Genomic DNA, 17,897 nt, shown 5'->3' on the forward strand with positions numbered 1-17,897 from the left:
AAAACGGTCTTGTAGAACGCAAGCACCAACATATTCTTAATGTTGCACAGGCTTTCTTATTTCATTCTCATTTACATAAGCATTTTTGGGGCCATGCTATCTTCATGCTGTTTTTCTTATTAATCGTACCCCTACTCTCATTTTGGCTAACTTACCCCTTTTGACAAATTATACCAAACTAAGCCATCTTTTCAGCACCTTCGTGTCTTTGGCTGTCTTTGTTTTGCAACCACTCTTACTGCTCATCGTCATAAGTTGGATCCTCGAGCACGTGAATGTGTCTTTCTTGGTTTTCCACCTCATGTCAAAGGCTATATTCTTTTTGACCTATCAACCCATGCCATTTTTATATCCAGAAATGTCCATTTCCATGAGTCCGTTTTCCTTTTTTCTCAACAACCATCTTCTTCCTCTTCCATCCCACAATTAACCTTTGACCCCACCATTACCTATGACTTGCCAATTCAATCACAACCCTCACCTCCCATTCCTTTACAACCCTTTAGGCCACCTCGTCTTAGGAAACCTCCTTCATATTTAGACCAGTACCACTGCTTTTCCAGCAAAGCTGTTGCCAATCATCTTCGATGTCTCACACTTATTACTCTTGCTACCTATGCTTCTCCCATACCTACAACCTATTTACAAGCTAGCAAAATTCCCCATTGGCAAGAAGCAATGCAAGCTGAAATTTCTGCTCTTGAACAAAATAACACCTGGATCATTATGGACTTACCTCCTGGCAAAATTGCAATCGGTTGCAAATGGGTCTATCGTGTGAAATATCGAGCCGATGGTTCTATTGAGCGTTACAAGGCTCGTTTGGTTGCTAAAAGTTTCACACAAACTGAGGGTGTTGATTATTTTGATACTTTTTCCCCTGTTGCCAAGATTACTACTGTTCGATTATTGCTTGCTATTGCTACTTCCAAAGACTGGTTTTTGCACCAGCTTGATGTTAACAATGCATTTTTGCATGGAGATTTGACTGAAGAGGTTTACATGCTTTTGCCTCATGGTTTTGCTTCCTCCACTTCCCATAAGGTTTGCAAGTTGCAAAAATCATTATATGGTCTCAAGCAGGCTAGTCGACAGTGGTTTGCCAAACTCACTACAGCCCTCACTTCAATTGGTTACGTTCAATCTACTTCAGATTTTTCTCTATTTGTTAAAAAAGATGAAATTTCCTTTACTACCTTATTGGTTTATGTTGATGATGTTATTCTAGCCGGTGATTTTTTGGAAGAAATCACACGGGTAAAAACCTTCTTGCATTCTGCCTTTAGTATCAAAGACTTGGGGGATCTCAAGTATTTTCTTGGCCTTGAAGTTGCTCGTAGTTCTGCTGGTATTCATCTTTGTCAGCAAAAATATGCTCTCGATCTACTGGCTGATTTTGGTTTCTCAGATTGCAGGCTTGTTACAACTCCTATGGTTACCAAAATCCCTCACGATGCTTCTGACGAATTACTTCCTGATAACACTATTTTTAGAAAACTTATTGGACGCTTATTGTATTTGGTTTCTACTAGACCTGATCTTGCTTTTGCTGTTCAACAGTTAAGTCAATTCTTGGACCGACCTACAGTCACCCATCTTCAAGCTGCCCATCGCATTCTTCGCTACCTAAAAGGATGCATTGACTTTGGTCTTTTCTTTTCTGCTTCTTCCTCGCCTACACTGAAGGCATTTAGTGACTCTGATTGGGCTGGTTGTCCTCTTACACGTCGCTCTGTGACTGGTTACTGCCTATTTTATGGAGATTCCCTTGTTAGTTGGAAAGCCAAGAAGCAAAGCACCGTGTCTCGCTCTTCCTCAGAAGCAGAATATAGGGCTCTTGCATCTACTGTTTGTGAAATTTAGTGGCTTCGATTTCTTCTGTCTGATTTGCATCTGTCTATTTCTGGGCCTACTGCTTTGTTTTGCGACAACAATTCTGCTCTCCAAATTACTACAAACCCTACGTTTCATGAACGTACTAAACATATTGAGATCGACTGTCATCTTGTTCGTGAAAAAGTGTTGTCTGGTGTTGTCAAATTGCTTCCTTGTTCTTCCAAAGACCAGCTTGCTGACATCTTCACCAAAGCTCTGGCTGCTGTTCCCTTCCAGCTTATTTTGTCCAAGCTGGGACTGTTTCCCATTCATTCTCCAGCTTGAGGGGGGCTATTAGTCATATAGTTTTAAATTAATTTCTTGTTAGTCAGTTAGTAGTTATTTTTCTGTTATTTTCTGTTACTTCCTTTCCCTGCTTGTATATAACAATACGTTAGCATCCAATATACTTGAGCAGTTTTCTTTTATTATTCTACAGTTTTTGTGCTCCGAAGATTACGATACAGTTTTTGTGCTTCGAAATTATCAGAGCTGAAGATCCATGCAATGAAGGGAATGTAGGTGCAGTCAAGGATCAATGTGACAAGCCTGAGGATAAAACAGTGAAGGTTTCGACCATGGTTGATAGTGTGATGGAGGTACAACAGCGAAATAGAAAGTCAAAAGGTTACAGAACCAAGAAACGATGAGAAGGAAGGTCATAGGACTGGGTTTGGTCCTTGGATGGTTGTTCCAAGAAATAAAGCTACCAGGAGACGAGAGACTAGTAATCGAAATTTCCAAATTGGTGAATCTTCAAGGATCCATGCTAGCCTTGAGATGCAAGATAAGAAGTCAACCAGCGGCTCTAACGTTGACTACAAAGAGAAAAAAACAAAAAGGCTTAGCAGCTTTAGTACAAGCCATTGTGGAGGGAGAAAATTTAATTTTGAAAACGGGTCTTATTAACTAGGAAAGCTCTGCCCTAGGCAAAAAGTAGCAAGTCATGTCACCTAAAAATTGCATGGTACTACCATGCAACCCGGTTACATAAAAAATGTGGGTAAAAGTAAACCTCTAAACTGGAAAACATTGGAAAAAGAAAAAGAAAAAGAAGTCCCCACCCCAAGCTGACACGTGTGCGACCACTAGCGAGGACCTTCCTAAAACTCAATCGGTTTCCCTTCCAATGCCCAAAACCGCTATCAACCCTATCACTTCTGTCAAACTCCAAGTCCTTGTTGCTAACTCCCGACGACCCCTATAGCACCTCAAATGAGATTCGTCGCTTCAACAGGAGTTGGGACATGCTGGAATGGAGAGGAATGAATGACAGTCAAAGAATGAGGGCCTACTTGTCCACTCCAAGACCACTACGGAACAACCACAACCAAACCCCATCCTCCGGACATCAGAATCGGTCAATGGCCCACTAAATTCTCTTTCTCTGGTCTCCCTTCCTCGAGCAGCAATGAGAGTGACACACTCCCCTTCCAGAACCGTCACCGCTCGATATTGCCAAGGCAACGAGAGGGAGGTTTCTCAAGGGGTAGAAGGAAACCAAGAGAACCTATTTTGGGTGGCACCTCTTATCAGTAACATTCTTTGCCCGACCTCATCATTGGTTCTAAACTACATGATGTTGCATTCATTGTCGGAGTAATTACCAAAAATTATACATCATTCAATCATTCAAACATGTAAATAATATCATTCACAATCATAATAAGTTACACAATCATTTTCGGGTCTCACACGAGCTTATGAAAACTCTTCTACTAACTTGAGTATGAATTAGGACCAGATTGTGAAGTTTTTAAAGTTTCGAATCGATGTCGCGATTTCATGGCCTCTACATTGTGACGTCACTCACTATCAGGCCATGTTTTGCAACATCGAAATCCCGAGGTCATGACTTTGCCCCTGTTTTGACAACTTAACACTTTGATACATATTCATCCGCTTTCAATCCAATATCAAAATGACTTCTTTCAACCTATCACAAATACGATGCTTCTAAACCATGCCAATCTAAACCAATTCAAGCATGTAATCACCTGAACCAATCACTCAACATTATACAATTCAACCTTTCAACATTAAAGCATAATCAATCCCATATCAACTATCCATATCTAAAACATATCATTTACTAATTCAAACATGTTATATTTGTACAACTTGGAAGTCTAGCACTTAAATGATTCTAACATGAAGCACTCAAAGCATGCATTCAATTACATTTCATACTTATCATTCAATTATACCATTTCTTAACTCATTTAACAACTTAGGCACTCCAACTATCTTACTTTTGATCTTTAACATGCCAAATCATACAAATGAAGATCATTACACATTCTAGCATCACATAAGATCAAACCATGCATCAATTAGATCACATATCAAACTTAATCCACAAGTTCAATCGTTACCACAATACCGCATAATCATTAACTCCAAATTGACCATTTGCATAACAAAAGCCCTTATGTACATGTCACAATGTCTAGACTCAAAATAACATAATTCTACCGTCTTTGGATAATGTGTGTTTCTCGCTAGTCTAACTCAGCAAGTTCCGCAAAGTAGAAATCTACAAGAAGAGAAACAACTAGAGTAAGCATTAAGGATGCTTAGTAAGTTCAAATGGAAATACTACGCTTACTTTGATCACTTATAATAATAACAATTATCAATCAGTTTGGAATACAATTTGGTTATCTTTGGTACATAATGCCTTAACTAGTCACTTGCCAACATTAACATTCAAATAAGTTAGATATACTTACAGGCTTAATACGAAACCAATTTCATGTCACATAACAAATTATAAACATATATCATTTCATATCAATATATTTTCAAAATTTTTCATTTCAATTAAAATGAATATCGCCCGATGGAACTATAGTAAAATAAACTTGGATACACGAGTGAACTGAGTTGCTCACACAAGTTGAAATTACATCAAGGTTGCTCATACAAGCTGAAATTATATCAGGTTACCCGTCCAAGCTAAACATATGTTACATATAACCCAAGAATCTGCAATAAATGCTAAATCTCATTATAACATGTAAAATCTCTGATCAAGTGCGTGTATAACCCTATTAGCATGCCAATCTTATACGACCCTTTTACTAAGTTCTCACGGGCATCATTTTTGTATATATATCATTAACAATCCCTGTAATCAGGGGCGAACCTAGGGGGCTAGCAGGGGTCCAGTCCCCCATAAAAATTTTAAATTATTAAAGGTAAAATTACACTTTGCCCCCCAAAATGATAAAATTTTGATTTAATCCTTTAAAAATTACATTTTTACTATCATAAAATTTACAATTTAATTTCGGCCCCCCGAAAAAAAATTTTCTAACTTCGCCCTTGCCTGTAATCAACCATAATTCATATTGTACCCTATACATGACCACATATTTCATTTACATACCCTATAACTAATCAACTTTCACATTTGTACCCTGTACTATTATATAATAATCAACGATCATATAACATTTCAATTCAGTCCATTACTAGCCATACATGCCAATTTCACTAGTGTTCTAATTATATCCAAACACATATACGAAATCAAACACAAAATTACACATAACATAAAATAAGATAGTAAGCTTCATATGAGCTTACCTGTTCAAAATGTGAAAAGAGTGGATACTTCAAGAATTAATCTGTAATTTTTGTTTTTTTCCTGTTAGCTCCACTTTGGTCCAAATCTTGGCCTATACAATTATTTTATATACAAATCAATATCAATCGCTTTCATACAAGGTTATGATATGCATGAACCTACATAAATTCATTTCTCGATTTCCCTCATATTTTACATTTTATTCAATTTAGTCATTAAACTTAGGATAAGCATAACTTTTGGTTCATAGCTTCGGATTAAAATCCAATTTCATATATTCTAATTATGGACCTTATACTTTCTATTTCTAATAGCATTCATGAAAAATTGTACATTTATTCAATTTGGTCCCTAATATAACAAAAAGTTAACAATAAAGCTAAATTAACTTTACAATCTAGTCATTTTCATAATCTAAGCTTAAAATCTATCAATTTTAAGCCTAATTATCCAAGAAATCAACAATGACAACTTTCTAAAACTTTAATAGTTTTTCCAAATTGGTACATGGGCTAGTTAAATCAAGCTCCCATGCCCCCAAATTCATAAAAATTACAAGAAAAATACTTGAAATTACCTTACAATTAATGGTTGAATGCCATAGAATTTTTTCCTTATGTTTTATTCTCTGCTTGGACAGTATTGGAGGAATGAGGAAGAAGATAACATCTTTCCTCCACCAACTTCATATATATATAATAATTATGGACTAATTAATCTAGTTTAATTGAGGTTAATCATGATTTCTTATATTAATTTAACTATTAGTTTAATTTAATGAAATGGATCATCATCCATTAACTCCAACTTTAAAATGGTTTAATTATCATTTTGGGCTTTGACTAATTGCTATTTAAGTCTTCAAGCCTTTGGTCAATTAAAACTCTATAGCGATTGGAGTTTATAATTTAGTCCCTGAGTCTTTATTAACTATTAATTCGGCTAAATTATTGGACCAATATTTAATATATTTTTATATTAGCTCCGTAAATATTCATATTTAATATTTACGAAAATAGGGTTCCAAAAGCACTTTTTCTAGTACCACTGAAAATCGAGTTGTCACAAACATTGATCCTCTCTGCTCCCATTTTGCCATCTCTAAAGCTAGCCTTCTCACCATCAAGGGATTAATGAAACAACCAAAGCTATTGCAACGCCAACTTGCCATGGATTCGAAGGATACCACTGTCGATATTTCGAAACATGTGGACAGAGACCCACCTCCAAAACGACCTACAAGCTACCCTAGTATTGAAAGTGGAGAACGATGAGGAAAAATTCAAAGCTTGTCTGAGTTCACTAATTGTTCAAGGAAGAGAAAGCCTACTTCAAAAAGTGGAGATGTTTTCGATGAGGTTGACAATGACCTTATAAGATTTGACAAGTATCTAGAGCTCCCTCCCTACAACTAACCCATTTCAGTCTTGATATGGAATTGTAGGGAAACAAATCATCATGATTTCATCCCAACGTTACGTGAACTGGTTAGAATCCATAACCCTTAAATTATGATAATAACTGAAATGAATATGCGAGCGGCTAGAGTTTCAGCAGTTGTGAATAGATTGCCTTTTGATGGATGGAAAGATACCACTACTGATGGTCGCAAGGGTGGCATTTGGCTTCTTTGGCTCTTGGCTACTGTCTCTATCAAGCACCTATGTGATACTGAGTAGAAGATCCACACCATCGTTAAGGTACATGACAATCATTCTCAATGGATTTTATCCGTTATTTATACTACTCCTAGGATAAGAAGGCTTTTATCCCCTGAATGTTTCAATGGTAGGTATAATAGTAGCCGAATAAAACAAAATAAGCTTACATAATACTTTAAATTTAAACCAAAACAATTTGAATAAAGCTAAACCCTATCTCAAAATATTGGACACTCTATTAATATCTCATCTTTGGACAAAACATTAACTTGTAAGTGATATCTTGGTGTAGTAATCGAACACTGACAATAAGACCATATCAAATAATAAATCTTCATTTGGGACGATTTATTGCTCACATGCAAAGTCAAATAATTGTCACATGTTTATTAACAGGGTTGTACATGTAATTTTGTTAAATATTAACCTTCCTTTGGGCCGATCAATATTAAGTTAACTTAAATTACATGCACACAACCTGTTATATTTTAAAATAAAATAATTTTTCACAACAGAGGTCACTTTGGCGACTTATTGCTTTGATTAAGTTATTTTAAAATACATATTAACATACCAATATTCAAATTTAAAAACTACCCAATAGTCAAAGGTCAAAACTAAAATTTGTTATTGCACTACAATTTTTGAAATAACCTAAAATAAGGTTGCCTAAATAGCGTAAGAAAAAAAAATCGAAAACCTTAATCTTTGACTTTTCTTTTAATACTTAAACAAGCCGCCATCAAAATTTTTACGATTAAAATTCAAAATCAAATTTTATAAAACCAAACTTAAAACCAAATTCTTTAAACATGTACAGTCAAAACACCCAAAAATTAAATATATATTCATATAAAAAAAAGATAACAAGTTCAATCAATAAGGTTCAACGTGCATTCAACCTAAACAATTCTCTATAAAGAAAAATTCTCTATATATATATTCAAAATATATGTGTTTGAGATTTCTTTAAAAAAAATTTAATAGTCGACTAAAACCAAACTGGAAGCATGCAGTCAATCTAAAAATCATCGCTTTACAAAACTAACAAAATATGAATCGGCGAAAATTCAAGAATCATTTATTTGCATCAATTCAATATCAATTCATGAAAAATGTCTAATGGACTAACAACAAATAATATCCCCAAATTCAAACATAATAAAGAAACAAATCATGAATATATTTTATCTTTTTAACAAAGAATGCATAATATATATAAAGCCCGTCGCGATTCAAGTCAAAGTCTGAATACATGAAAAATCAAGAATTCCAGCAATTCTACATATGAATTTTCACACTTTTGTCTGTGTTGCCTACAAGATTTTTGTGGAAGCTTTGATCGTCCTAAACTAATCATGCAAGATACAACCATCCCTTACCAAATGCATTTGTGCATAGGAGAAATATATATCTTTGATAATATAATTTTGGGCAACAAGATTATCCATACTATTCGTTAGAGAGAAAAGATATTGGGCACCTTGTATGTGTAAGACATGATCGTGTTAGCTAAAACTTTATATTTGCTGTTGTGGAATTGGTGAACTCCAATGGGCGATAGTGTCAAATCATTTTTCATGTGCCAACACGGTTTCATATTAGGTCCTACTGAATGGTAGCCCTACAAAATCAGTCATTTTCAGACGAGGACTATGAACAAGTTGATGCTTTATCTCTTTGTTCATTTCTCCTATGCCAAAAATGTGTTCTCTCTAATGTTAATGAAAGTTGAGGTGATAAAAAAATCAACAAAATAGAAGCAACAAGTTGTCCCTAGTCTCTCGCTTACTATTCGCAGATGGCTGCTACCTTTTCTTCAATGCAAACATACATTCCTGTGGAGTACCCGAAGGAACACTTGCCCAATATTGTGAGTCATCTAGATTGTCAATTGACTCGAACGAGTCTAAATTATTCTTCAGCCCTTTAGGACAAGCGTGGAAGGTGGATGTCAAGTATCCTTGACGCAAAATAAACTACCCAACCAGGCAAATATTTGGGTAAACGAAAGGGGATAGTTTTTCACTACTTGTACAGTGAAAATGAAGTCTCTCTTTCTACCTCTCCTTGAAAATTGCAATTGAAACTAGCAACTTGAAAGTCCTTATGTACATCCCAAGGTGGAAGACACGCACTTATCAAATTAATATTTTCCTTTACTCTCATCTACTTGCTATCTTGCTTTACGGTGCCGAATACATAATTAATAGAGTTGATCGCATTCTTAAATGTCTTTTAAAGGATATGTAATTAAGACACGTTATGTAAATCGATTTCAAAAGAACATGGGTTTAGATATAAAAGAGTTTTGCAGCATTATGAAAGAAGAAAACTTAATGAATGTTCACCGAACCTTGGTTTAACCCAACAAATAGCTTTGGGTAAATGCTCTATGAAAAAAAAAGCTTTAGAGTCGAGTGTGGAGGGGTTTAATCCGATAGTGAGATGTATGTAAAGAGGGCATGAAGATCCAAAAATGGAAAGGTAATGTGTTTTCAATAGACTCAATCTTCTATGTTACACGCGAGTGATCCGCAAAATCAACTTGGCGTAAGAAGCCTTGCCAATTTTATACATCCTAAACAACAAACATGGAATTATCAGCTCATTCCACAGGGGTTGGACGAGGACTAGTGTAAACAATTGACAAAAACGGACTTTCCCCTTTTCCAAGATGTTGAGCAATTTGTGTGGAAATTAATTCCTCAAGTTCATTTTCTGTTAAAAATGCCTTCCAACACATTTGGCACAACTGGTATGGGATTCAATGCCTCAGGTTCCACGGAGAAAGAAGATTCCTTTTAAGGTATGTATATTTTTATGGTAATGTTTAGGCAAAAAACTTAAAAGAAAATCCATAGAGCTAAATGACAGATGTCCAATATAGATATGTAAGCAATGGATCACCTCCTTAGAGATCGTAATTTTCCAAGGACTGCATGGTCTGAATTTCCGTGTTGAAAGTTGGGATAATGCGTTGATTAACAAACTGGATTACATTAGAAATCCATAATGAGACAAGACGAACTCAGAAGCATCAGTACTTGGGACCATATGGAAATGCGAAAAATGGCAATTTTTTTCAATCCAATTGGAGCCGCGAATCAGATTAATTGTGTGGCGCACAACATTATGGAGGCGTTTCAGGCTTTGAACAAAAACAGTGCCAGCTGAGCACAATTGATATCTGACATTTGGGAATGGCTGTAAACAGAGGCTTAAATTGATCCGAAAGGATCTTCTGGATAGTAAAAATAAAAAGTGGAACTACAACCAGTCATTCTGGATGATTAAATCATAGCATGAAAAAGATTTCATTGTCATCATCAGATATAAAAAGAGAGTCCAGTGAATTGGTGGCAAGCACGCTGAATAGTTTGAGAAAAGCAAACTGACGTATTAGTGACGGATAAAAAGGGTCACAAACCATTACCATTTACAACCATTTACAACACCACAAACTACGTCCATGTTAAACCAAACTGCATTTTATGTTGAAGGCCATACTAAGACCATTTTACACCACCATAAATTAAAAAAAAAAAAAAAACTATATACTCTAAAAGGAGTTAACACTGATATTAACAAATTCGTGGTTACCTGCTTTTGTTGTTGTCCACGATCCGTAGCATATCACATGATGGAGCCATGAATCTGCTATTCATTAAAGGCTTTGAGGTTATGAAATGAAACATGAAATTTCTTCAACTTTAAGAACATGTGATAAAGCATATATGCTTACCAAGCCGTGAGGCTTAAACGCATTATCGGTAGTATGGTTTAGAGATGGACCTGAAGGCCTGTGAAATAACAAGTGTGCTATGGATCTATCTATAGAGTTTGTGCCAGTTTCCATATCCATAAATCGCGTGCACCTGGAAAGAACCCAATATTTAGAATTACAAGAACAACTGATTGGAAGACAGGATTAAATAAAAATTAAGGAACAAATATACACACATGACACTCAAAAGATGCAACATGCAGTTTAAAGTTTGGAACAGCCAAACCGACCATCGCTGTATTTACCTCTATTAATTTCTTTATTCACAAAACTAGTAGCAGAAAGGAGGCTTGTAAGTGGAAGAGGACTTGAATCAATATATGCTCAAATTGCTAATAAATTCCCACCTTACGGCTTTTCCAAAGGGATATCTAATACTAACGCATATCCGCATATCTGGACATGAGTACAGAAATGCAACATTCTAAATACCATAAAAGCACATCAAAAGGCTTTAGAAAGATTTAGCATACCCATATTTATCCGGCATTTACACTATGGTTCAAAATTCAAAATTATGAGTGCCTTTATTTTATTAATATAACGATTTTGGGACAAGCTAGTTGGATTGTCCCTGATCTCCAGGAAGCCAAATATATAAACAATTCAAAAATATTTCTACCCACCATAGGTTTCAAGTGTTGACTTCCACATCATCATTATGTACCTTATAAGCGACAGTGCAATGTAAAAGGTACTAAGAAATTCACTTTCAAGCAACAACTACGTACTTGTTTGTTTCATTGGCCACAAATGAACCAGCTTCATCTTTTTCCTCTTTCATGCCACCTTTCGTATTTGTGCAATTATGCCTTTGTTCAGCACTCCTAGCCAAACGATACAAACTATCCCGTATGCACAATTTTGTCCGGATATCCAACTGAAAAATCCAAGTAGTTTAACTTGATCAATTACAGTGTTTATTAACCGCCAAAAAGAACATGTGATCACAAAATCTTTCCATCTATGATACCTTTTCCATGACTTGTTGAAGCTGCCAAAAACTAGATGCTTCTAGTGAGACTTCATCCAACACAGAGCTCATACAAGAGCTTAGCTGATCATTTGAAGAATCTAATTGTGTCAGCTTCCCTACACTAACTCCTTCAACTTCACTATGACCTTCATCTTGTTCAGATTGACGGACCTGCTTTTGAACAGTAACTGGATCATAAAATGCCATCTTACTGCCCACTTTTGCATGTTTGACATTCTTTTTCAGTGGGGCTTGTTTATCTTGTTGGTAATGTAGTTCTTCTCTCTTCTCATTCATTATAATGGCAGGACCCCCAAATGAAGGCCCACTAGAGCTTTCTATAGACTGCACCTGATCTGAAGCATAAGATGACTTGTTTGTCGAAGAAGGGTAACCATTATTTTCAGATTTGATACTGGAAAAAGTTCGACAACCTAAAAGTTGATCCAAAGGACTGCTATAGTTGAGATGCATATAAGGAATGTTTGTCTGTACGCAACTCACAGAATCAGGTCCAATGTTTTGTTTGTGCTGCTGAAGGTCTGATGGGGAAAAGAATTGACAAGATGAATCAGTAAAGGTGCGCTTCACATCTGCAGAGTGCTTGATATTACCATATTGGTTAAAGGAACCACCATTTTCCAGATGTTGATCTTTTCTCTCTCCTGATGCACTCAGTTGCTTTGACTGCTTTTTTCGACTGATCTATAATTTGGAAAAAAAATCAACACGTCAACAATATGTCAAGGAAAATCTATAGAGAAGAATCTTTCCTCTGAAACCAGCTCAAGAGTGGAGTATGTTGATCATTATCTAACTATAAATTGGACCTTTTATATCAATCATGAACATGCACTGTAAAGAAAATATAATTCTTGGATGATAGCAAGCTGCATTTTCCTTCAAAGTCCCACCATAGTCATATTTCTACTAATCTTTGTAGAATGCAATTTATATTCAGAAAGGGAAAGTGCCTAGAAGGTTTTTGGAGGAAGACAAGTTCTAGCTGCAAAAAGTGCTAAAAGCTAGATATCTACATATTTGTAATCACAATGTGAAATTAAAAATAAAAATCAACAGAGAGGTAACATTTAGAAGCAAGGAACAGCTTACTAACCTGCTGCTCATTGGGTGTCAACTCATCCTTAGTTTCAGGTTCTTCATTGAATACATTTAAATAGGACATTTGAGCTACACCAGCATTATCACCTTTCACATTAAGGGAACTTATTCCGTCACTTAGACATACACTTTTCTTGCTGGAACCAATTGTTGCAGAAGCTGCACTGTCTGGTCTTGAACTTGCACAATGCTCTAATAGATTATTAAGTTTAGTATCTGCCTTCAATGCATCCTGACAACTTTCAGTCACTTGTGAAGACGAAAACCAGCACAAATCATCTTCATTACTGAGACTCCCTAACCCAAATGTTGAATCACAACTCCTTCCAGAAAAATAGGAATGAATAAGTATTAATAGTACTCTGTAAACCTAAATATACACATGCAAACATATAAGGTGCAGGTACATATATGTTGATACCTATAGATGTATGAATTTTGGTACTCAAACAAGGGAGGTCCTACTCAAGCTACATATCAGATGTTGCATAGCAGAGGATAACATGAAAAATAATTAATAATGGGATTTTATGAACTACCTGAACATCCTGTCAACATCCTCAAAATTGCCGATGTCTCCCCAGCCATAATATAAAAGATCGCTGTTTTCTTTGTCTTCATTCTTATTATTAAAAAAGCTGAGATCATCATCAGCTTTGGATATGTGATTTAGTGGAAAACGGTAAACATTATTGTCCTCTGTATCACACTTATCAACCAAGATAGAATCATCAGAATAAAACTCACTCCCCACTGAATCTATATTGACAGTTTTTAGACCATAGTTGGACAACCTTGGATCATCAGAAGCCAAGCTTGTTACTTCTTTGATTGATTCATTATCACCGGCAGTGGGAAACATACCATCAGGACTGTGAGACCACAGGCCCTTCTCTAACATTCTGTTTTTGGTCAAAGTATGTATGCCTTTTTCCTTCTCCCCCACAATACTATATTTAGTCATATCCTCAGAACTCCTACTAACTTCAATCACTTCATGTCGTGGTTTCTTTCGACTATCACCTTGAACTTCGAACTGAGATCCATATTCATCAACAGTATGAGGCACTATATGATCATTACTAGCACCAAATTCATCCCAAACATTATCTACAAGCTGTAACATGAATTAGTCAGGTTTAGTCAGTCAGTCATTCTTCATCAAAGGAAACTAAAATAAAGAACATGAAATTTAATAATTTTGAACAATAGATATACATCCCTTAGATGGAACAAACATTTCTTATAATGGTAATGCAACCAAAAACATTAAGGTAACTAAGAAGTCTCAGAGCAAATCTGAAAAAACAATGCTTCAAAGAATAGCCATCCAGTTATGAGCCAATCAGATTAAATCCTATTCCTAAGTAATTTTTTGTAAGTCAGCCACATTATGCTTGAACCCATTCTTGCACACTTCAACCCCCAGGTTTTAACCATTAAATTAGATAATGGCTTTATTGCAACAAAAATTGGTATTATAAAACAATTTAATATTGGCATATCTAGTCCTTAAAGTGAATAAAACATTTGCTAAAACAACACTCTGAAGAAGAAATTAGTATAAAGGTTCCATTTTTCAGTACAATGCTATTAATCTCCAACTAATAAGCTTAGCTTCAATCCTTGACAAGCACCATGAAGTAAAACAATAAAACCATGTCGGGGTGAAGTCCATTGATGCTTATAACATAAACATATAAAATAGATCCATCACTGATAGAATATAAATATCAAACTAGAACTTAAACCTAGCCTGCTCCAACAAATAAGGGATCACACTGAACCCTGAAATCCCAAATTATCAACAACGTCAATTGCCAACAGAAAACCCTGAAACAAAGGAGCCTAAAAGCTTCAAATCCGTCACATCCTCGATTTTTTAATAAATACCACTACTAATATCATAACAAAAGAGGCACTAATCCACATTAAACAACTTGAAACTTGCAAGTTCTATTGACATGTGAAATCTAGTGAGCAACTGAAAGTACAACCAAATCTCAAGTTGAATCAAGAAGCTCAAATTATGGCATCCCGCACAAGCTTTATTGGCATGGTGTACAATTAAACATGAAAGTAAACTGAATAAACTTAAAAGATAATTTCAAGAAACTTACCTCAAACATGCACAAGTCAGTCATTCCTCAAAGATCCTTAGCCACCACTAAACACAAATTCAACCTTTTGATCCGCTGTCATGTTTATAGCAGAGAATGATGTCCGGTTTAGCTTTCTGACGAAGAAAACAGAATAATTATAACAAATTAGGAAAACCCTTCAGCAGAAATTAAACCAACTCAAAATTTTGAATCATGATCAAGTTTAAAATCTAAAAGCTACGGATACAAATAAGAAGAAAAAAGAGTAATTTTCTTCAATCTGCATCCCTTATAGCATTGAATATACACAGTAATCTAGTATTTTCAAATTCATTATGTTTCGTGTAAATCTATTTCCATAACGAACTTTTTCTTAAACCGCAGACGAATTCAGAAAATAAAAAATCTAATTTTATTAACAGAAAAAAAAGATAATAATGTAAACGCTATAAGTATCAGATTTACCTTAGCTTTTAGTTTAAAAAAATATAAAATTCCGTTTCATTTCCTGCACTTTCTCAGCAACCAAACAGAAATACACATCTACAAGAAAAGCCAAATCTAAAGGAATCAACAATAAAATCAAATTTCAACGAAATATAAAACATCAACGATCACTTAACAGAAGACTCGTCTGAAGCAAACAATTATCACCTGAAGATCAACTACTCCAATGAAAAAACAAATTTCTTTTTCCCGCAATAAACGTAAAACTTCACCGTAAAACGAAGGCTACGAAATCCACAGTAAAAGCTATTCACCAGTTAACAAAGCCAGCTCCCTTTTTTTTACCCTAAATTCAAAAGATGTGATTTCCAGTAGGTTCTGGAGAACAATTGAACAAAGTAAGCACTCGATTTTTTTAAATTTATAATTTTTTTGTTTTTTCTGTGAATGGAAATAAAATAATAATTTAATAAACTATTTTAAAAAGGCTAAAACGTAAAGGAAGGAGATGGTAAAGATGAAACGTGGCGAGGAGATCAAAACAACGGCTGTGCTAAAACGGGTAGATACCATAATTAGTGGACGAGAGTAAGGCGATGAGATCCGATCAGTTTCTTTGACGTGATTGGTCCACGTACGTACAAGATTGGGAAATGTGGACACGCGTCCAGGACACTTGGCGAGGAATACTTGAAAGATGGAGTTCACCGTTCACGTGGTTTAGCGTGATTTGGGTGGTTTTTAGAAGTTTAACATTTTTTAATTACCTTTGTCTGCCGACTCTTCAATTTTTTAATACTAAAATATTAATCGAGTTGTTACGGGGGCGACCATCGCTCTGTTGATTCTTTCGCGAGATGTTGCGGAGAAACTGCTGACTTTGCATACATTACTATTACCTGCTGTTAGGGTTAATAGGGTAAAAGAAATATGAGTTGGTCATTGGTTTTATGATTTTATTTTGATTTGAATTTTTTTCAAAATTAAAAGAGTGAAATAGAATTTGAATTAAATTAAATTATTCGAGTTCAATTAAATCATCATATATTTGAGATTTAATTTATTTTTAAAACTCAATAATTACACCATTAATCATATTTTTATATTTATTATAACTATTTGCTCCGTTATGTTAGAGCCGACTCTCTGTCTTTGGTGCTTGAGCGTCCAAGATCCCCTGTGCCCTTTGTTCTCGAAAGGGCAACCAAAAAGTTTAAGCACAGAAATGGAGTGTCACAAGGAAATGATGGCTCGTTAATGGTGAATGTTGTAAAGGAAAAGCCAACGTTTAAAGATAAACTTATGGTTGAGAATAATAAAGTTGAATCTTCTGGTGCGTGAAAATTCGGTAATGATATTGAATTGCAAGATGGGGATGGGTGATACATGCATAGATGGAGTGAAATTTATTAAATTTCATTAACCAAATGTGTCAATTTTTACGTTTGGAAAATCAATGACTTGTGACAAGTTTTTGGATGGGATTCAAGCATTGCTGGGTAATATGTCTTCATATTGATCGAAGATCTATCTTTTAGCTTCACTATACACTTTGAATCACTTGATTTTGAGTTCGAGAGTTTGAGTTATTACTATTTTAGTGAAGGCTACGCGAGTAAAATTTTTGGATTGGATTATTACGGGAAATTATGAGTTTCGGGCTTTAATTTGAGTTTAAATCATATTGGATTAGATTTTTAAGTTTAGTTATTATATATGAGTCCAATATTATATTTATTAGGTTTTATTATATATTTATTTTGAATTTTAGGATTTTTTAAGCATTTTAAGTTATTTAGAAGTTTTATGTTTCTTAGTCAACAAGAAAGTTTAGTTTAAAACTACTTCTTATTTAGATTAATTAGAGTTTTATTATGCTTGAGAGTTTTATTTGGATGTACTTAGCTAGCCTATATAAAAGCCTCTTCATTTTTCATTAAAAACACAATTGTTTTTCATTAATAAAATTTTCAATTCTGAAAATTAGTTTCTTTTGTGCAATATTGCTTTCTTGTGACTTTTAGACCCTCTACTACAACACAGATTGAATAATTTGTCTTGAGATAGATAAAACTCCCATGCTAACGCTATTGTTGCATATGATCCATATTCCACCTAAGCTTCAACCTGAAACAAGTTCTTAAAACTTGTCCTACAAATCATAGAATTTGCTTTTGCTTCACTTACTCTGGTTTCAAATAAAGCAAGTACCTTGAAAATTGAAATAAATGGAGTAAATGAGGATTCAGAGATTTTAATTCTAAAAGTGAACCAGCTCGCAACTTGAAAATGGGTATTTCACAATATCCGACTTAAGCGTCGCAACATCAGGGTC

General features: G+C 34.9%; 1 protein-coding gene across 6 annotated transcripts; it reads right to left on the minus strand.

Annotated features, from left to right (window-relative positions):
- Positions 1–10,507: 10,507 nt before the first annotated feature.
- On the minus strand, positions 10,508–16,038 carry LOC107929152 (protein LNK1). Of its 6 annotated transcripts, XM_016860546.2 has the most exons (10): positions 15,770–16,038; positions 15,581–15,658; positions 15,134–15,249; positions 13,553–14,130; positions 13,009–13,336; positions 12,527–12,596; positions 11,889–12,433; positions 11,647–11,795; positions 10,874–11,006; positions 10,508–10,788 (listed from the first exon to the last, which is right to left on the minus strand). In XM_016860546.2, the coding sequence occupies exons 3-10, from the start codon at positions 15,155–15,157 to the stop codon at positions 10,765–10,767; spliced, it is 1,851 nt and encodes a 616-aa protein (XP_016716035.1). In that variant the 5' UTR covers positions 15,158–15,249; positions 15,581–15,658; positions 15,770–16,038; the 3' UTR covers positions 10,508–10,764. The 6 variants fall into 6 exon arrangements, with proteins under 6 accessions (XP_016716035.1, XP_016716027.1, XP_016716002.1 ...); XM_016860538.2 differs by having other exon boundaries at positions 10,508–10,785; positions 11,889–12,596; XM_016860513.2 differs by having other exon boundaries at positions 11,889–12,596.
- Between the last annotated feature and the right edge of the window lie 1,859 nt (positions 16,039–17,897).

This window comes from Gossypium hirsutum, chromosome D12 (assembly GCF_007990345.1).
Source record: "Gossypium hirsutum isolate 1008001.06 chromosome D12, Gossypium_hirsutum_v2.1, whole genome shotgun sequence".
NCBI lineage: Eukaryota > Viridiplantae > Streptophyta > Magnoliopsida > Malvales > Malvaceae > Gossypium > Gossypium hirsutum.